We start from the raw sequence: 22,365 nt of genomic DNA, 5'->3' as shown, positions 1-22,365 counted from the left end.
AATTGATCAAGCTGAAGTTAGAGGTTGATTGGTTACTATGCACAGCTGCACCATATTCTGAGTGCAACTAGTTTTACTAAATTGTCCCCAATAACCCAGAGCAGAGAAATTGCGTTGATAGTTGAAGGGAAATGTTTGTGACACATCTAATTTTGGTTTTGGTGCTTTGGGAGCCCATCAACTTCAATGTTATTGGGCGACACAACACGCACTAACACACTGCGCAAATGGGTACTAAACGTATTTTTTTAACGCAAACAGTGTAAGTACCTGAATTTGACCCGGTATTAACCTCTTGCAATCCATACAGCAGAGGTCAGACAGGGAGAAGGAGAAGCAGTACAAAGAGCCAGTTAAGTGGGTTGCGGTGCTAGGGGACCTCCTGATAGAAAGAGAGAGCAAAGTGACAGAGAGCTCAATAGTGTGCTGCTTCTCTTTTCACTGTGAAGTCACGGACTAGGGGAGGGACAAGATCTATAAATGTTACCTAACTGCAACAGAGACAAATCAGGTGTCCTGCCCTGCCGGACGGGGCTGTGCTGTGTGGCAGAGCTGCATAATTCTCAGGACTGAATAGACAGATATACAAAATCATAGGCCACCAAACAGCTTCCATATATATAAATATATTATTCTTGTACAGGCATACCCCACTTTTAAGTACACAATGGGGTTTTTTTTACTAAAGCTGGAAAGTGCAAAATCAGGCTCACTTCTGCATAGAAACCAATGAGCTTCCAGGTTTTATTATCAAAGCTTAATTGAACAAGCTGGGGTTAGAAGCTCATTGGTTTCTATGCAGAAGTGAGCCTGATTTTGCACTTTCCAGCTTTAGTAAATAAACCCCATTGTGTACTTAAAAGTGGGGTATGCCTGTATTTAGCTGTTTGCTTGGAGCTCCGTTTTTAAAAAAAAGGTTTAATTAGCAGTGCAAGTTGACTTTGGGGTACTAAAGGTTTTATGCCTCCAGGGTTTGAACCCTAAAAGTTCTACAATAGGGTAAATCAGCATAAAAATGCGATGGCTTTTAAATGGAAAAAAAGAACGATTCGATTTACATATGCTTCCTTAACTTTTACGTCTATCCAAGGCTTCTGCAAATAATGCCCATATTTACTTTAATCGTCGTGTCCTACAGTGCTTTTAGCATCTGTCAGATGGCAGAACATTTGCACTTGGCTATGTAAATTAAGGGGGGGAAAAAAACGTTTTTTTCTCTACTGATAGCCAGGAAAAGAAGTCTCATTTTGACCCGATTTCACTAATTCTGCCTTGCAGATGAAAGTTGTTTGAACATCAGCTGCAGGACAGCCATTGTTATGCCGCGCTCTATTTGGAGTCGTGGCGGAAATAAGCTCCGACGAGGGGGTGGTGGGAATGAAGAGGGGGGGGTGACCTGCTAATTACAGAGGAGTTCATTACACTAAAGACACTGCAGACATCATTCCATTATACTAAGCTGCTAACATCAGGGCTAATTCACATTCCTCTCTCACTCAAAGAAAGAAAAAATCTCAGATTTTTATTATTAAAGGACAGAAATATTCAAAATTATCTATAAATTCAACTGTCACACAGTGGGTTTTATCCTGGCCCCTTCTTCAATCTAAAATTGAAGGCAGTAAAATCCACATTAAGTCAAGCCAGGAATACAGCGAATACGGCTTTATTTCAAAGAGCTCGTTTTTGTCAGAACGAAACCGTTTTCAAGATGATGACTTTATCTGTGTTTTATTAGCAAAAAAAAAAAAAGTGAACCTTGCTTTGTGTTACTATGACAGAAATTCACATTATCGTGATTGCAAGAGATTGAGGTTAACAAAGGGTCTATAATCACCTAAGGGTTTTGATGCGCTTTTTGTAAAACTCCGAAGTGTGGATAGTTATTAGATGCGTTTGTAATGCGCTGTGAACCAGTTTGAAGAGGATTTAAAAAAGAAAATTGTACAGCCACTAATGCCGCGTACACACGATCGGACTTGCCGACAGGAAATGTTGGATGTGAGCTTGTTGGCTGAAAGTCCGACCGTGTGTATGCTCCATCGAACATTTGTTGTCGGACTTTCCGCCAATAAATGCTGGCTAGCAGGTTCTCAAATTTTCCGCCAACTAGACTTTGTTGTCAGACTTTCTGATCCTGTGTACACAAGTCCGTCGCACAAAATTTCACGCATGCTCGGAATCAAGTACGAGCCGGAAGCGCTCGGTCTTGTAAAACTAGCGCTCGTAATGGAGATATCACATGACTATTGAGCTTCCTTTTTAATGGCTCGTTCGTAATTGTTGGTTAACATTTGTGTGACCGTGTGTATGCAAGACAAGTTGGAGCCAACAACCTTCGAACAAAAATCCACGGTTTTGTTGTCGGAAGGTCCGATCGTGTGTACGGGGCATAAGAGTAAATAAAATTTATGAAGTGTGTATAGTTTGTATTGTAACTTTAGCAAAGGGTCAGAACAATACCGACCATCCCTAAGTTAAAATAAAAAATCCAAGCACCCAGAAGTTTTTTCTTTCACCTAAAGGAAACTCAACTGTATTTTCAGTGAGCTTACATTTTGAGTAATTGTTTATAACATTGAAATAAATTTTGGATTAGGTGATAACATTGCTGCTCCATTGTAGTCCCTACAAATACCCGGTGCTTCTGCTTAAGGGGGAACAGTCAATCACCAAGCCTGAACACCATAACCAGATAAGGGGGGCACCACCAATAACCCTGTGAAAGCTCCAACTTCAGCTGCAGCATCGTCTGACGCCATTGGTGTTAGAGTACACCGTAGGGTGCAAATGCCTAGTGCATTACTACAAGATTTATTAATACAATAAACAGAAAGGCAAATCCATACTCCCAAAAGATAAAAAATTAATGTGTTGTATCAAATTAAATCATGATCCAGTGTGGCGTCAAGTGGCCTGACCCATGCATCACGGTATCGGCAGACTGACGCATTTTGGAGGACGCACCCCCTTCTGCAGAGCTCTGTGTGCTTTTTTACAGTATCTGCTGATGGCTGCACTGTTGGAGCATTTCAGGAGGGGTTTGTTTGTTTGTTTGTTTGTTTGTAAGGATGTGTTAGAGCTTACACAGAAAATAGAATGGTGGGAGAGCCAAGGTAAGATGAGTGGGATGGGCAAGATGAGTATAAGGGATTGATTTACAGTTGCGTTCTGCAATAGCAGTCGCTCCAGAGCTTAGTACATGAGCAGAAGCTCTGCTGACTTCCATCATCCAATTATATGCAAACAAAAATGCTGCTTTTTTTATTTTCCTTGCACGTCATTGGGCATACTTTGCCAAGTGAAAGCTGTGGAGCAACTGCTCTTGCAGAGTGCAACTGTACTTTGCAAAGTGCACAGTCCATTTGCCTTTGGTAAATCAACCCCTGAGTTTCTTTAAAGGATAACTATACATTCAATGAACAAAGGGCCTGTGGTGACGGGTTTTAGGCATCAGTTTGATACACTTTTGAAATCATTCACAATTGACTGACAGGTGCATTTGACCTGCATTTGACCTTTTTGGGAATGCAAAACCTGCTTGATGGCCATTCTCGCTATATGTGATTGGGCTGATCCAGGAAGCATTACCTAGGGCCGTTGCAGGCATAGACAAGGGAATTTTCCTAGTGTCCTTTAAGAGCTGCAATGTTGTACAGTGAAAAAAGTAGGACATGCACATGTCAGATTGTGACATTTCAAAAAAGTTAAAAGAAAAAATTTTCCCGCACGATGCCTCATTTATAACGCATCAGCACCGCTTCCTTCACAGCACTTTTTAGCAACACACCAGCAGCACTTATTTATTAATACATTTTAATGTATCAATTCTGACACTTCTGTATATCAGAAACTTGCACCACAGCTGTGGTTCTCAGGAAACTGGTTAATGTCTTCTAGATAAGCCTCAGATATAGATAAATACTACACTGTGCATTTTCCATAATTCCATTAGGCAAGGTAGCTGCATGGTCTTTGCATGCTCTGCCCTTTTTTGCATTGGCTTCCTTTGGATGTTCTGTTTCCTACAGCCCAAAAAAGATCAGCACAGCTTAAAATTGATGTATGAAAATGTTGGCCCTAAAGGTTGTATAAGCAGGGGAGGGGTATTATGCTGTAAGATCCTTGAGGAGCAGAGACTGTGTTAAATGGTTCTATGTAGTCTATAAAACACTGCATGCTATGTGCTATAAAAAAACATAAAATACATGGTCCTTAAATAAACTTTTTATTTAAAAAAATTAAAACATTACATAAACCAGATGGCAACTAAAATTTGTAAAACCATTAAGGGAAACGTAGTCCAACACTCAAAATCATTAATGTAAAGGTGTACGAAAATTTACAACATTCCAGTGCTCAATGATGAAAACATTCCCAGAAATTCATAAAGACTGGAACAGACAAATTTTGCAAAAGTGACTCACGTCTATTCTAAAAGTGGCACACACCAGATTTGTGTACCCATCTAGAACTTGCACTTGAATTTGGTGTACGCTGCGTCACTTTTAGAACGCATGCAGGACACTTTAGCAAAATCTGTCTGCGTCAGGGTCTCTCTCTGCACATCAAAAAAGAGAGTTGGTCTTAATTAGCTCCACTTTCATAAGATACAAACTGTCAGTAATTTATTTTGAATTTGGCACATCCATTGCACTACACTATAAAAGCGGCACATTTTAGAACTACCGGAATTTAGTAAACAAGTTTCTTTCAGAAACAAAAGTGTTTCAGACGCTTTATGAATTTGGCACAACACATTAACAAGAGGGGTAAAAACCAGAAAAGTGGAGCAGCTTTATTGAATTCCTCCCACCATGTATTATTAATAGCATATTTTTTCATGGATGTTATTTTCCACTTACAACTAACTGATGCCCTAAACGCAATGCAGCAAAGGTGCCCTTCTTGGCCCCATCCATTTGCCTCAAAGAGAGGTATGATAATTTTTTTTTTTTTAATCATATTTACCTAGGTGGATGAAGCATTGGTCCGATGCTGCATTTGTCCCCTGCCAGCTCTAAGGCTAAGAACCAAGCAAACACTGCTTATTGCTCGCGTCTCAGTGTTCTCTGAGCAGAGAGATGGGGACCAGAACGTTGGGCGGTGAAGGGGGCAGGAGCAGCTGCCTCAGGCTCTCAGTGCCTCGCTGAGAGGCTGAGCCAGGTGCCGATCCAGGCATATGGTCATGAGCTTTGCCGAGCCCGGACTGGCTCTGTAACGTCATCCAACAGCGGGCCTCAGCCCGTTGTCTGATGAAAACGGGTCACAGGAGTGAAGAATGATCTGCACTCCTGTAATCCACAGGAGAAGTACAGCCAAACGAGGTTTGGCTGTACTTCTTATTTAACTGACTGAATAAGTGCTGTAAGTGAAACAGAAGTTTGAAAATTCATAAACCAGTTTTCCTCCAGGCCTGCCCCAGGCCAGACCCCAAAAATATATTAAAGGGGCTGTAAAGGTAAACGTTTTTTCATCTCTATGCATTAAGGTGAAAAAACATCCAACAATGCCGCCGCCCCCAGCCCCCCCATTTTACTTACCTGACTCCTCGAAAGTCCCGCGCTCGCTCCCGACATCCTCTTCGCCGCTCAGCCTGGCAGCTGATTGGCTACAGTGGATGGATTAAAAGCAGCGCAGCCATTGGCTCGTGCTGCTGTCAATCACATCTAATGACGCGGCGCGCCGAGGGTGAGGCCGAGTTATACAGTGAGCGCCCATAGCCGCCAGCTGTATCACGGGAGCGCGCCCGCAAGAATTAACCACCATGCGAGGGAGCTCGCATTAAGGTGGTGAGTCCTTGCGGGGAGGAGCTGAAACAGTCGCCGAGGGACCCCAGAAGACCAGGTTCGGGGCCACTCTGTGCAAAACGAGCTGCACAGTGAAGGTAAGTATAACATGTTTGTTATTTAAAAAAAAAAAAAATACCTTTACAACTCCTTTAAATAAAAATGTTTTCATTTTTTTTTCATTTTGCAGATTGGACAAAATCAATCAACTGACTGAGGTCTTTAATTTGATCAGGGAAATCACTTTTTGATAAATGATAATTAAAAAAAAAAAAAAGAAAGAAAGAAAGATCAAGGTATATGAGCTCTATAGAAGTCTATGGGGCTGTAGTAAGAGAAAGGGCTTGTGGCGCGGTATGTAAATAAACTATGGAGGATGCAGTAGGTGGATCTCAGTGGAGGGAGAGGGTGGAATTGGTTAACTTAGGGCAAATGGGCAAATAGGATAAGTGTACCTTGTTTAAAAGTGCACTTATCCTTTAAGAGCATAATAGCTAGGGGAAAAAAACTTTGTGTAACCCCTTCCATTGGTGCCCTAAGCACATGCTTATTTTGCTTAATAGTTAATCCAGCCCAGTTCATATAATATTCATCTTACACATTGCCCTATTGAGCATTTAGAAGGGCGTAGGTCATCCACAATTTATTTATTATGAGGCCGCTGTTTACCAGCCCTTTAACTTACAGAGAAGCTATAGTGCTGCACAATACCATAACTTTTTTTTTTTCTTGAGGTTTCTGCTTTAATAGATATTTGTGGTCTTGACTTTCTGACAGTGTATCTTGCCCAGGCGCTGGATCCTAAACCCCGTTAAAATTACAATATTTTCATCTTGTTACATTCTGCCCTGCAAGCAGTGCTGCAAAGCATTTCAGAGCTGGTTCCCCCCTCCCCCTGAATGCTTCTTTACAATGACCACGTTTTCTGCTTCAATTACTTGCACTCTAGCAAAGTGGCCAAAACACAAATCACTTAGTAGAAAAATGGGCACCAGCTGGTCTTGTGTAAGAAAGAGGAAAGCGAAAGGAAAGAGACGGAATGAAGTGTTATGTCAAAAATCATCGGTGCAACATGCGATTTGGGAAACAGGACTACTTTATGGCGACAGGGTGTCATTACGCCATCACTGTAATACTGACGCTTTGACAAGTCTTCCCCTAACATATCATCACTGCATTAAGGTGCACTGGCTAAGCCCAAGCAAGGTGCACAAAAACATTTATTCTCTTTGTTTTTTTTAATAAGACTTTGCCTTGTTAAGTTGATAGAATTGCCCATTCACCGGAAGTAGACATCAAGGGAAAAAAAAAGTCTTGAGACCCTAACATTGTGGCTCAGTCAGCATGCAACAATGATTATGATTAAAAGAGAAGTATAACAATTGTTTTTATTTTTTAATCATACTCACCTAGGTGGAGGCAGCATCGGTCTGATGCTGCATCTGTCCCCCCACCAGGTCTAAGGCTGAGCACCGAGCGATCAAACACTGCAGATCACCCGGTTCTCAGAGCTCCCTGAACAAAGAGCTGGTGACTGTCAGTCACTGATGTCTGCTCTGCCCCTCCAGTGGTCACTGGAGAGATAGGCTGTGGAGGGGGCGGGAGCAGCCAGCTCAGGCTCTAAGCAGCTTGCTGAGAGGCCGAGCCAGGTGCCAGTCCAGGCATGTAGGCGGATCCCTACCATATGGTCACGATCTTTTGGGCCGGCTCTCTGACGTAAGCTGAAAATGGACTTTAGCCCACTGTCTGCTGGAAACGGGTCATAGGAGTGCAGAACGAGCTGTACTCCTGTCATCCACAGGAGAAGTACAGCCAAACAAGCTTTGGCTATACTTCTCCTTTAAGTTCACCATAGTAAAATGTTCTTCATTTTTTCTTTCTGTTTGTCAGTTATACACAACTATTTTTCTTTACCGCTTTTCAGTGTTCTTCTTCTATTTTGGATAGGGTGGGGAACCCTGTCAAGCACTTATTGGGAGAATTCACCCCCTCTTTGTCTAGGTAATCATTGTCACTAAGAAATAAAGTGTGGAGAAATCCAAAATCTTTGAACTACCATGGAAGCAAGACCCAAGGAGAAGTCTTCAATCGGGGGCACAATGTTCTGGTGGCAACTGTATAAGACTGGAATTCCTCTTATTTTAGGCTTTAGGGAGATCATCTCTTGCTTCCTGTTGCATTTTGAATAGAGTGGGGAACTCTGTGAAGCTTTTATTGTGGTCTATGTCCCTGCCGGGAAGATCCACCCCTCTTTGCCCTGTTAATCATTGTCTCTAAGAAAAAAAGTGAGAAAAAATCCAAAACCTATGAGCTATCATGGGAGAAAGAACTGAGTGGAAGTCTTCAATCAGGGCCCAATGTTCTGATGGCAACTGTATAAGACTGGAATTCCCCCTAATGTTGGGCTTTTAGGGAGGTCTTCTCTCACTTCCTGTTGTCTTTTGGATCAAGTTGGGAACTCTGTAAAGCTCTTATTGAGCAAAAAATAAACGGGGGGTGGGGGAGATTACCCATCCCTACTCTACTCAATGACAAAAAAAAGGTTTTGCCTTTACATATATTGTACTTTCATTTTGCTGTATAATTATAGCTATTTTTTTTCACTTTTCATGGGTGATCTATGAACACATGGAGCCCCCTTGTCAAAAGACAAAATAGCTGCTGGTATCATCCTGATCCCTGTGCCTATTGTGCGATGCCTGCCAGAGTGCAGGACATTTAAACTGGAGGAAAGCGGGGTATTTTTTTATATTGCAGCTGAACTCCAGGCAAACAGCTAAATACACAGATGAAATACTCACACTTATACACTCATACTTACCTGCCAATGAATTTGTACTTCTCTTTTAGCCCCCGTCACACCAAATATGACTTTGAAATTGTGCGACTTCACTTGAAATTGCACGATATCAAAGCCGCATGTCTGACATCTGTGCGATTTCATGCACAGATATCTATGCAAGCCGCACCTGAAATCAGGCAAAAATAGTGCAGGAGCTTATTTTTCAAATCAGCGCAGCATCACCAATTCGGCACCGATTTGAACAGTCCCATTGCCGACAATATGGTGCAACTTGTCTTGCGATATGGACCTGTCAAATCGCATGGCAAGTCGTACTGGTGTGATGGAGGGCTTAGAGGCGGAGACCTGATTTTTCCTTACTGCAGTTAAGTAATCCTTACAAGATCTTGCGCCTCCCCAGCCTTTGACTGGACAGTGAAAGGAGAAGTACATTGATGAGCTCATTTCTCTGTCACTCTGCTCCCTCCTTTCACAAATGATTGGCTCTTTATGTTGTCTCTCTCTCTCTCAGTCTGAAAACTGCAAGAGGCTTCTAAAGCCTGGTACACACCCAAGTTATTTTTTGTTCAACCCAGATCGCAGTGCTGACTTGATGCTGGTTTTCCAGCATGTACCTTTGACAAAAGCCAGTCCTTAGACCAGCTTCTGTTGGAAGGACAGCTGCACTCACTGACCGACTGTTCTTGTTGAACCGGCTGAAACCGGCTGATATATTTAATAATATATTAATGATTACAGAGCTCAGTTATTATATAATACATCAGGATTTTAGAGGTAAAGTCAGTTTTCACACAGAGTTTTCACAGCTGCTACATAGGGATTTCTAGAGAGCTATAAAAGGGAAAGAGGCAAATAAAGTTATTGCTGCAGGCTCTATGGGGGTTATTTACTAAAGGCAAATCCACTTTGCACTGCTAGTGCACTTGAAATTGACCTTGGAAGTGCAGTCACTGTAGATCCGAGGGGGACATGCAAGGAAAATAAAAAACAGCATTTTAGCTTGCACATGATTGGATGATAAAAAAAAATCAGCAGAGCTTCCACTCATTTAAGATCTACCCCTTAGATTTAGAACGACTGCACTTTCAAGTGCACTTGCAGTGCAAAGTGGATTTACCTTTCGTAAATAACCCCCTAAGTATCACTACTATTAGATGAGATAGTGGGAGAAATGACATGGGTCACTCACTTTAAGTTTTGTTTAATTATTAATTTATTAAAAAATTGTTACAATTGACTAGTCTACATTAGATTTCATTTAATCTCAGTTACTTTGTTTAGCTCAGAATAGAAAATATTCAAGGATAAAGAATCATTTACCTGGTTGCTTTTATAATGATAGTTTTGTGAAGTTTTCTATGTCATGTTAAAGAACTGTTATCTCAAAAAATATTATATTTTGATAACTGTAAGTGGTTAATGCATGTAATGATAGCCTTTAGTTATAATTTTTCTTTACATTTACATTCAAGCTAAGCTGTCCAGTAAAAGTGGCAGTGAAGCAGGTGAGGATAATCTACAACACTGTCAGTGGTGCTGGAGCCATAACAGCAACAGATCCCATTCACATATGTGCATTGCGGTAAATCTCAGTAAAATACAAATTTTACCACTACACACATTAAAGCGGGGGTTCACCCACACCGCCAAAAAAAAAAAAATATTAAAAGCCAGCAGCTGCAAATACTGCAGCTTCTGACTTTTAATACATGCCCACTCACCTGTCCCAGGGTCCAGCGATGTCGGCAGGGGACGCCGAGAACCCGCTCGGTTCTCAGCAGCTGCCGCCGCCATCCTAGGTGAGGGAATCAGGAAGTGAAGCGTTGCGGCTTCACTTCCCGGTTCCCTACTGCGCATACGCGAGTCACGCTGCGCGTCCCTAGTGGTCCCCGCTCTCTCCTGGGAGCTGTGTGTTCCCAGCAGACAGCGCGGTCGGGACGGGAAGAGGCATAGACTCCCATGGGAGTCTATGCCGGAAGTGGGTGCAAATACCTGTCTTAGACAGGTATCTGCACCCCCCTCCCCCCTGAAAGGTGCCAAATGTGACACCGGAGGGGGGGAGGGTTCCGAAAAGCGGAAGTTCCATTTTTGTGTGGAACTCCGCTTTAAGATACATTTATGTCCCAGTTCCTTGTTTGGCTAAGTTCACATTGATGTTGAATTTTAAAACCTTTATCTGTGCATTAATGCAACTATAGCGGTAATGCACCCTTCAAAGGTTTTGCACAGGCGCTTAAGTCACATCTAGTGGTGCTTCTCAAATGTCCATTTTTTTTTTTACACTGCTAATGATCACTTTTGAAAATTTGCAATTGCACCTTAGATGTGGCTTATGCGCATTGTAAATTTGCTTATGATGTTTACAGCTGTCAATGGAATTAGATGGAGGCAGTTGTAAAGCGTCAACGCCTGACGAACTCTGCAGGAAGCATTATATTTGCCTTACCACAAAGCAACGCTGTCATATGTACACCTCCATCCACTCCCTGTTTTAAAAAATTTTAGTGGCATTGATAGGCAGTTGGGTAGCAGTAAAAATGAGACCCAACTGCCTATTTTCAATGCTTTGTGAATGAGGCCTAACTGACGTATTATGGAAAATCTTGGCTTAAAATAAGAAGAAAATTACAAGTAAAGGTGTGTGAAATAAAAACCAAAATATACAGTAAAACCTTGGATTGTGAGCATAATTCGTTCCAGAAACATGCTTGTAATCCAAAGCACTTGTATATCAAAGCAAATTTCCCCTTAAGAAATAATGGAAACTTGGATGATTTGTTCCACAACCATTTATAAGTCCTTCAGTTTATAGTCCATATAAAAAGATTATAGCAATGTGACCAGGTTCTGTAACCATAAAATATCCATCCACAAATGGAAGCCTTCACAAGGGGATTAGAAGAAAAATCCAGCAGGAGCTACAGAGTATAAAAGAGAAGAGAGGCGCCTCTAAGTGTAGCAATATGATTACATATAATGAAGGTACAACATTTAACAACTCACATGGTTGATGATTAAAAGAGGCACATCTAAGTATACAGGCATCCGGGGAAAAGCTGTCCACATAGACCATCCCCCGCACCACCGCCTCTCACCGCTGTCAGTCTGCAATCGTGACCGGGAAGACTACCCTGCAGTAGAGGGATCTGAAAGCGTGGCTTGAACCACTCGTGGAGCGCAGCGTGGAAGGGACAACGTTGATGGCGGTGCGAAGGATGGTCTATGTGAACAGCTTTACCCTGGATGCCTGCATACTTAGATGTGCCTGTTTTATTCATAAACCATGTGAGTTTCTAAATGTTGTACCTTCATTAAATGTCACCATATTGCTACACTTAGAGGCGACGCTCTCTTTTCTTTTATACTCTGTCTTGCAAATCGCTCTCAAACCAAGTTACTCTCAAAGTTTTATTGATAATGGTCCTCTGATGTGTTACTGTAATGATTTTTTATTGTACCATTACAATACTTTGCTCCGTATTGTTGTTTTAGCCTCTTGGCTACAAAGTTTAATTAACACTTACAGAAGAAAATATTCAAGTAGGGCTCATTCACCCCAGGTGCATTAAGGTGTGTTGATCAACGCAGGCTTAATGCAAGGACACATACAAAACGATTTCTGTCTTTGGGCCCCATTCACACCACACTAGAGTGTAGAGGGAGAAAAAAAAAGTTCCTAGTAATTTGACCCTTAATATGGCCTGTACAGAAGAAAAAAAAAAAAAAAAAACTCAGTAAAATGCAGCACAATGCATAAAAAATGTGTGGTAGCACATTTTAATGCATGTCAAGGCGCATGTGTTTTCTGCACATTTCTATGTATGTTGTGGCATGACCGAGCCGGGGGGGTAGAGTGCGGTAAGAGTTTTCAGCAGGTTTGTCTTCCAGCCCTTTGACCATCACATGAAACAGTTAACAAGAAAACCAGCCACACAGTTTATTCAATCCCCATTATTCAATCTCCAGCACTGCTACAGATAAGTATGCCTTGTTTATGGTCTATAGCTTGTCATAGTGAATGCAATGAAAAACATCAAATCAATACTGTGTTTAAATGAATAATAACGCTGTGCAAATACAGATATGCCACCGTGCATATTTTACTTTCCTTATACATTCAGTCTGTTGGGAGACCCACCCTTACATTGTCCCGGACTGCTAAGTAGCAATTGACAGCTCAAGGGAAATGATGGTCACAATAAAAGCTAACAGGGCAAATTTATCTACTGCCCAAATAAAATAAAACCCAAATATCAGATGTTCTGTTGACTTTAAGGGCCTAATCACATCTCTGTGTTGCGTTAATGTGCAAGTTTTATCGCATGTTTCCTTAACCACTTGCCGACCACCGCATGTACATTTACGTCAGCAGAATGGCACGGCTGGGCAAATAGGCGTACAGGTACGTCCCTTTGAATTTGCCGCCGTGTGGTCGCCAGCGGCATGCACGTGACCCTGCCACGAGCTCCGTGAGTAGGATCGCGGGTCCCGCGGACTCGATGTCCGCGGGGATGCCCGTGATCGTCTAACGGAGCTGTAGAACGGGGAGATGCTAATGTAAACAAGCATCTCCCCATTCTACCTAGAGACACTGTCACTGATCATAGCTCCCTGTGATCGGGAGCAGTGATCAGTAATGTGTCACACGTAGCCACGCCCCCTAACAGTTAGAATCACCCCCTAGGACACACTTAACCCCTCCCTAACCAGCTAATGGTTAACCCCTTCACTGCCAGTGTCATTTTTACAGTAATCAGTGCAATTTTATGGCACCGATCGCTGTAAAAATGACAGTGGTCCCAAAAATGTGTCAAAATTGTCCAATGTGTCCACCATAATGTCGCAGTCATGATAAAAATCACAGATCGCCGCCATTACTAGTAAAAAAAAAATGATTAATAAAAATGCCATAAAACTAACCCCTATTTTGTAGACATTATAACTTTTGTGCAAACCAATCAATAAACGCTTATTGCGATTTTTTAAAAATAAAAATTTGTAGAAGAATACATATCGGCCTAAACTGAGGGAAAAAATAGTTTTTTCATATTTTTTTGGGATATTTATTATAGCAAAAAGTAAAACAATAATGCCCCAGTTGAAGTCCTAGCGGACGAAACGCGTCGGGTCTGATATGCCTGTTATGCCACGATTGAATAAGCGCTTTTTTAGCGATTTTACTTGTTTTTGTACTCTGGCCTCTGTTGTTGTCTATGAGCCATTGTACTTTTATCATACCTGGTTTTTGTTGCTGTCCTCGAGCCAGTGTAATTCTTTTATTGCTAAGCTTTGATTAAAGTTTTTGGAAGCAGTTTTACGCTATGTGGAGTTTCCTCTCTGATTTTTGTACCTGAGGATTTGTATGATCTATTGAGTATTGGAGTTCGGGAGGCCGTTTTGTGGAGATATTCACCTTCCAGCGTCCCTACTAACGGATGCAGCAGCATTTCAACCACCACCATTCGTTTAATCTCAAGCTCATTCTGACTCCGAAGCCGCTGGCTGGTGAGTCCACCATCTTTGGTAAGAGTATTTTTTACATACCTATATCTACAGTTGCAGTTTACCATTTGAATACATGGGAACCATCCTGGCTATCCGAAGGAAACCCTAGGGGCCAAGCTTCTAAGTGTACCTTTATAGAACTAACATTTGGACCCACACTTGATCTTAATTGAGTTTGTGCATGGACAGTATTCATATATATTTGCATTTATAATAAGATAACTTCTTTTTGTTTGCGTACATGCTTTTTATGCATACACGTATTTGTATAGTACCTGTTTTGAGCAGGCCAACACGTTTGCATAACTGTCCATTAACACAATAGATGTTGATTCACAATTTCATGGTTATACATACCTGATCTAATCTAAGTACCACGTTTTCCTTTTTTTTTTTCTCTCTTTTTTTCACGTTTGAATAGTACATTCACCAAACCCCATATTAATATCCCTTCAGGGGTAATATAACCAATTTCCCATCTGGTAGTCACTTATCGGATCTTATTCATAATATTTCACACATGGGAATATAAGGGTGATGACCTTGTTACTTTAGTTTTTTCCCACTTATCTCTTAGATATAGGATTTGAGAAAATCCCACTTCATTAAATACCTCACTGGGCTAGTTTAGGCCCTCAGATTGTTATTCTGGTGGGTCCTGCCCAATAAGGAATAAGTTTATTTCAGCGCCACACTTTATTCTTTATTTCTGTTTTACAATTTGTCTGATTGTTGTGTTGGCAGCTTTCCATACATCTTTTGGGACTGGCGCAATATTATTTTATTTTTTTATTAAAAAAATAATGCGTTTATTTCAAAATTGTCCCTCTATTTTTGTTTATACACAAAAAATAAAAACCGCAGAGGTGATCAAATACCACCAAAGGAAAGCTCTATTTGTGGAAAAAAAAGGACATCAATTTTGTTTGGGAGCCACGTCGCACGACCGCGCAATTGTCAATTAAATCGACGCAGTGCCGAATCGCAAAATGTGCTCTGGTCTTTGGCCAGCCAAATGGTCCAGGGCTTAAGTGGTTAATGTGGGGTAACACAAAATGAGGAAACTAATAACTTGAATAAGCCTTGAGGTTGGGAAAGTCAGAGTAGTGATACAAAAAGTATTGAAGCCATTGGATCAGCATGCCAGCCAGGATCAGGCATTTGCAAGAGACATCCACAAATTACCAGACTTTTCATACATTATTTCCATCCTCGGTTGCAACTTGCTATGAAATATTGAGGTAAACCAGTCAATCGTTCACCCAATTTTCTTATAGTGTGTACCCAGCTAAACTCTCTGATCATTAGCTGAAGTGTACAAGTCTGTTCATCTGGACAATCTATCAGGAACATAGATAATATAACATCGTAAGAGCTGCACCGAGGAGCTGATGGAGATAGGATGCCTGTTTTGGCTATGACTGCCTTTACTCTTTCATTTCAGACCAGGCATGTAAAGAATGTGTGTAAAGAATCTTGTATGACCCTTAGTTTGCCTTCCTCTGTACCCCTTAGATAGGTCTCTTATCCACTTGGGCTACTGTGCAAGAGCTCAGATTCCAGGGACTAAATGTACACCCCTTTTGGTGGCCCCAAACAAAATATTTTTTAAATAATCCTTTTAGTGCACGCATATACAGTATCTCACAAAAGTGAGTACACCCCTCATATTTTTGTAAATATTTTATTATATCTTTTCATGTGACAACACTGAAGAAATGACACTTTGCTACAATGTAAAGTAGTGAGTATACAGCTTGTATAACAATGTAAATTTTCTGTCCTCTCAAAATAACTCAACACACAGCCATTAATGTCTAAACCTCTGGCAACAAAATTGAGTACACCCCTAAATAAAAATGTCTAAATTGGGCCCAATTAGCCATTTTCCCTCCCCGGTGTCATGTGACTCGTTAGTGTTACAAGGTCTCAGGTGTGAATAGGTAACAGGTGTGTTAAATTTGGTGTTATTGCTCTCACTCTCTCATACTGGTCACTGGAAGTTCAACATGGTGCCTCATGGCAAAGAACTCTCTGAGGATCTGAAAAAAAAAAAAGAACTGCCAAGACCCTGAAACTGAGCTGCAGCATGGTGGCCAAGACCATTCAGCAGTTTAACAGGACAGGTTCCCCTTAGAACAGGCCTCGTCTTGGTCAACCAAAGAAGTTGAGTGCACGTGTGCACAGCGTTATATCCAGAGGTTGTCTTTGGGATATATATATATATATATATATATATATATATATATATATATATATATATATATATATATATATATATATATATATATATATATATATATATATATGTGTGTGTGTACTGTTTATATATTTATTTATTTAAAAAAAAAAATTATATAGATCTAACCCAAGCCCTTATTTGAATCCACTTACTGTTGACTGACTCATTACCTCTGCTGAAGTTGTATTTCTATTCCAAGCATGAACTACTCTTTTTTGTTAAAATTATCGGTGAAATTTGTAAAAAAAAAATATATATATATAGATATAGATATATCTATATCTATATATATAGATATATATATATCTATATATATAGATATATATATATATATTTATATGCAAATAGATAACACAATTTCATTTAATTGCAAATTCCCATGGCAGACCTGGCCTGTGAATTTCAATTCATCTACAGCAAATACCCATTCTGTTATTTCCTCTTTTTTTTTCTGCAAAAGTTCATTAGCTTTTAGCATGTAATTAAACAGATGTCCGTTTGCTATAACAGTATTGATATACATTTGTTCTAATGTTACAATTAGCCTACAAAGATCTTTACTGTATTGAAATCCCAGTTTGGTTCATTCGGCAGGCAGGCTAGACACATCTCAAGCACACTCCTGAGTTCTTATCTGCTCTGCAGCTACTAGCATGCGTTCTGTTGTGAGATAATCTCTTCTATATTATTTTAAGTGATTTTACTCTGGCATCAGGAGGGGCCCAGCTGGTGCCAACTGTTCTGTGGCTAAGAAACAAAATGATGTGAACTTGCCAGAGTGCATCGTTTGGAATCCAGGCTCTCTTTAAGCAAACAGATAAAAATGGAAATGCACAATAAAAGTGAAATGTGTGTGCAGACTATAGCTTTTCTAACAAATGTCTAAGCAATACACATACTGTAAACATAAATGCGATGACCTGCTTCTTGATAACTGTTCAGGCTGGTAAAAAAAAAAAAAAAATACAGAGGCAGCACTGTTATAGAGCATTTTAAAGGGTCTGTCCATGCAAACTGATAATTAAATGTTAAAGTGTTACTAAACCCAGGAGCCTGCATTCACTATATCTGGTCTCCACAGTACACAGAACATGGAAATGCCATTATTTTAGTAAATATAAACTGCTAAATACCTTTTCTCATCAGCAGTATAAAGTAGTCTTGTGTCTGGTTAAAGCTTGTAGGTGATGTTTTGATTCTACTATGACTGTCCTATGAAGCTGCAGAACCCCTGACCCTCTGTCTGGACCAGTGCTGATTGGCCCTGTGTTGATCACATGAACTCTCCCAAAGAGAAAAAAAAACTCTCTAGCAATACACACCAAACTGAGCATGTGTAGAGTGACCTCAAAGGCTCTGTAATATCAGGAGATGGATTGAGGACAGTGGAAGAAGGGGAGGATCATAGAAGACAGGATCCAACAACCTTTTTACACAATGCTCAGGATTGACCCCTTAGGTTCCACAGTGGGTATAACAAGCATGCTTTACTGCATATACAGACTGATTTTACTGTTGTGGGTTTTGTAAGGGTCCATGCTCCATTCTCCATGCTCAGTTTCTTTTAAATAATGGAAAGTGGATTAGGAGAATCCAAGATTGATGAAGCTGGGCCATATTTTGGGTTGAGCTCTCTACTCCAAACCTGACCACTAAAATCTTACATAAGCTTTAACATGTTATTGTAAGTTCAAAACAAATTTTCAATATTTTTAAAGCTGCAGCTCCTATTAAAATAATACCTAATGATCCTGCCATAAAAGTCTTTGTTCAGGCACTTCCTGTTATAGTGTGACAACACTCTGCCCCTGTGTTTTCATTTGGCTTTCCTCATTGTCACCCTGTCATAACCTTTTCCTATGGACACTACAAGTAGCTGTGCTGTAGCGAACGAATACAAAAGGCGTGATTCATATTATCATCACCATCAGAAAACCCATCCTGAAAAATGGCCTGCAGCCATCGCTTGACTGCATGTAGACAGAAAGTGGCTACAAAGATGCTGCGAGAGAACAGCAACACTAAGACCCCTTTTACACTAAAGCGCAGCTAAAACAGTGCTAAAGCACTGCCGTTTTTGCGGTGCTTTAGCGGCGTTTTAGCTGCACTTTGGAAACACTTTTTGGGCGCTAACGAGGTGGATTTTTTTAAGGTCACGTGAGAACGTGACCTTAAAAAAAAGGATAAAAGTCCAATTTTTAAGCGCTTTCAAAGCACTTTTAAGGCGCTGCCCATTCATTTCATTTCAGCCCCAAAGATGCTGCTTGCAGGACTTTTCCTAACATCCCCTAAATGCTCCGCTTGCGTGTGAAAGTACTCATTGTAAAGAATGGGAGGCAGTTTTTAGGCGCTTTTTAGAGGCTATTTCTAGTGCTAAAACGCCTGAAAACTGCCTCACTGTGAAAGGGTCTGAGATATAACAACATATTTTAAAAAGCCGGAGACTAGTATTTTATTTAAAAATGAATATTATATTATATACCCATTGGGGGAGAGTTACTATAACCGGAGTACTCAGAATTTGGTGCAGCTGTGCATAGTAGACAATCAGCTTCTAACTTCAGCTTGTTCAGTTAAACTTTGACTATAAAACCTAAAAGCTGATTGGTTCCTATGTAGAGCTGCACCAGGTTTATGCTCGCTCCAGTTTTAGTAAATCCCCCCCCCCCCCAATGCTTTAGCAAATGAAATGTCGATCACGTATGGTGTACATCTACTTGGAGGCCCCAAGACATACAAGAACTGGTGGGGAACTTGCCCATCAGATGTTACATATAACACTTAGGGGTTGATTTACTTAAAGCAAAATCTATCTACTCTTAAAAATGTTCCCTCGCCCATCCTAACACCTATTCAGACTAACCTGTATAAGAAAAGATCTGTATACTTAACTATTTTCAGCCCGCTTGGGTCCACTCATGTGATCTCCCCTGTGTTAGCCAGCAGGGGCTGCAGGGGCGTAAAAGTAGAGCCTCATAAATGTGTAAAAAACAAAAAGACAACAAAATAGGGGTACTTGGGAATATATATAATATAGGGGCTGCATGGGGAATGGAGAGAGTGCTCAACAATGGCTAGGAGCGGTGACATCACCCATAGGATTCATATGGCCCATCTGTTCTTAGCACTCCCTCCTCTCCCCAGCAGGTGGCGCTGGCTGACTGAGGGGAGGAGATCACATGACAGTACCAGCATAAAAATAGGTAAGTCTACAGATCTTTTCTAACACAAGTTAGTCATAATAGGTGTTAGGTCATTAGCTTTTGACTATTACATCTACATGTTTTACAACAGACTTTCAAGCATTTTTATTGCATTTTGTATATTTTTCTACACCTGAACAATTCAAAATAATGATGGCAAAATTTATAAGCATAAGTTACCTTCCTGGACAAAGCATCAGTAGATTCAAAGCTATAGGCTGCTGAGTAGAAATCGGGATGTTTGCTGTCAGTGTCGAGCTTGGCCCAGTTCCCTCTGATCTCCTGAGCTTCCTTACTGGTTCTTTAATGTGAAAGATGGCTTGAATGACCAATAGGGAGGCTTGGGAAACAGAAGGGGTACATTTTTACAGAGAGCCTAGGTTTCCACGTAACTTCAGCTGCCTCTACCTCTGAATCTACTGGGGTTGATTTACTAAAACTGAAAAATCTGGCGCAGCTCTGCAGAGAAACCGTTCAGCTTCCAGTTTTGTTTTTTTTTTTGTCAAAGCTTAATTGAACAAGCTGAAGTTAGAAGCTCATTGGCTACCATGCAGAGTTGCACCAGATTTTGCACGCTCCAGTTTTAAGTAAATCAACCCAACTGACTCTTATGATGTGCAGTCTTCACTTAGGCTATCCTCTGCACTTGCATTACTTTCCTCATATGATCTGTTTAAATTGCCTAAGTTAAGGCACATGCTGTTAAATGCAGAAAAACACAGGCATGGACATAAAAAGATCATTAACACTATCACTACTAACCTCTAAAATTACAACATGTGAAATTTTTTCTAAAATGCTTGTTAAAATTAGCGAAAAGACACAAAGACCATTGTGAATTCTGCAGCTTTTTTTATTAAAATGTAAAAAATGTATAACAATTAAAAAAAACAAAACTAACATTTAAATCTCAAACTTCAACATTTGAAATATGTTCATAAATGCTTTTAAAACAAAAAGACACAAAGGGGTTGATTTACTAAAACTGAAGAGTGCAAAATCTTGTGCAACTCTGCATAGAAATGAGCTTCTAGGTTTTTTTTTTTGTCAAAGCTTAATTGAACTTTGCTTGACTTTAAACAGTCTTTGGTCTATAGAAGATATATGAGAAATTAAAATGTATTAGAGGAGAGGAATGAGGGAGAGGTGGAGGAAACACTATGATATGTAAATACGATAGTGGATGGGTAACCAATTGAGCCCTGCCTGGGCACCTGTCTCCGACTGCCCTGTTTTTTGGTAGAAACTAGGCAGTGAAGCCTGGTAACCCTTATGCCGCGTACACACGAGCGGAGTGTCCGGCAGAAAAGGTCCGACGGAACAAATCCATCGGACATTCCGATCATGTGTGGGCTTCATCGGACCTTCATCTGACCTTTTCTGTCGAAAACTCCGACGGACCAAGAAATATAACATGTTTCAAATCTTTCCGACGGACTCGAGTCCGATCGAAAAATCTGTTCTTCTGTATGCTAGTCCATCAGACAAAAAAGGACGCAAGGGCAGCTATTGGCTACTGTCTATGAACTTCCTTATTCTAGTCCGGTCGTACGTCATCACATTCGAAACGATCGGACTTTGGTGTGATCGTGTGTAGGCAAGTCCGTTTCGTTGGAACTCTGTTGGAACTCCGTCGAAAAGTCCTTCGGAGTTCAGTCGGACTAGAATTCTGGTCGTGTGTATGGGGCATTGGATTATATAGGAGAAAAATCAGAAAAAGAAGCTGTACTTAGAAGAGGGATGCCTTCATCTTTCCACAGGTCTCTAGTCTCCTATTTGGGGGGGAAGAAATATAATATATGTGGTTGTAGAGATAAGTTTCTAGAGGATACACCTTTTTGTTATATGTTTGTAATGATATTTTTATTGTGTTGTCTATGAAACCCATATGCTTTTCTATTGTTTTCTCTTTTGATTACATTATGAATGGTGTCTTGGTTTTCGATTGTGTTGTATTATCACTGTTACTCTTTGATTGAATGAATAAAAAGAATTTAAACATAAAAAGCTTAATTGAACAAGCTGAAGTTAGAAGCCGATTGGCTACCATACAGTGTTGCACCAAATTTTGCACTCTCCGGTTTTACCAAAACAACCGCAAAGAGAATTATGTATTCTGAAACTTCAGTTTTTCAACATGTATGTCATTATAATACAGAAAAATAAAATTATGAATAATCCTAAAATATTTTAGTTTTCAAATCAGACTATAATAAAAACCTAAACTATGTTGAGTAATGGTTACAATCACATAATAAAAAAAAAAAACATTTCTCAGTTTGAACTCTACATAAAATATTGGAAAGCTACAATACTTCCTCCTTAAAATAAGTTATTACAGAACCATTTATGCAGATAAAAGAACAATGTTAGAAGGGGAACTAAAATTCTACATGGCCATGCCATGACATTAATTAGTGCTGACATCTGGTATAAATGTTTACACAACAAAAGCAGGTACATTCTAAAGGTTGCTGCCAGATAATCTAATTATATCTATCCAGCGAGGTGCAGCATGGATGGAAATTAATCGCAGCATTTCGAAGAACTGTCACATGATGAGAGGTGATGTTGTAAATATTATCCTTAAAGGGTGGGTCCACCAACAACCAAGACTGGTTTGAAGCACCAGCTACTCATGTTGTGTATCTTTCAGGGACTATCCTTGCTCCTTAGATCCAGCTCTATTCAACCATCTTTGCATTATGAGGGGCTTTTATTCTGCCTGTTGAATCTCCATTTATGTACGGTGACAGTAGCATAAAGAGTGGAAATTCATGAACAGAAGACTTCACTGTTGGAATCTCAATGAGATATAAGATA

The 22,365-nt window shown here is 40.3% G+C and overlaps 1 protein-coding gene across 6 annotated transcripts in view; it reads right to left on the bottom strand.

Annotated features, from left to right (window-relative positions):
- ESRRG (estrogen related receptor gamma) overlaps positions 1-22,365 on the bottom strand; it is a 1,188,946-nt gene that overhangs the window by 205,599 nt on the left and 960,982 nt on the right. The window contains exon 3 of one of the 6 annotated variants that reach the window (XM_073628378.1): positions 19,723-19,882. The exons of the other annotated variants lie outside the window; for them this stretch is intronic. Within the exon in view, the coding sequence (XP_073484479.1) occupies positions 19,723-19,739 (17 nt within the window). The 5' untranslated portion in view covers positions 19,740-19,882. The remainder of the gene's footprint in view (positions 1-19,722; positions 19,883-22,365) is intronic. 6 annotated transcript variants of the gene reach the window in all.

The sequence above is a fragment of the Aquarana catesbeiana genome, linkage group LG04, assembly GCF_042186555.1.
Source record: "Aquarana catesbeiana isolate 2022-GZ linkage group LG04, ASM4218655v1, whole genome shotgun sequence".
Classification (NCBI taxonomy): Eukaryota; Metazoa; Chordata; class Amphibia; order Anura; family Ranidae; genus Aquarana; species Aquarana catesbeiana.
Note: the sequence above shows the minus strand (reverse complement) of the source record. Positions and strands in the feature narration are given on the sequence as shown.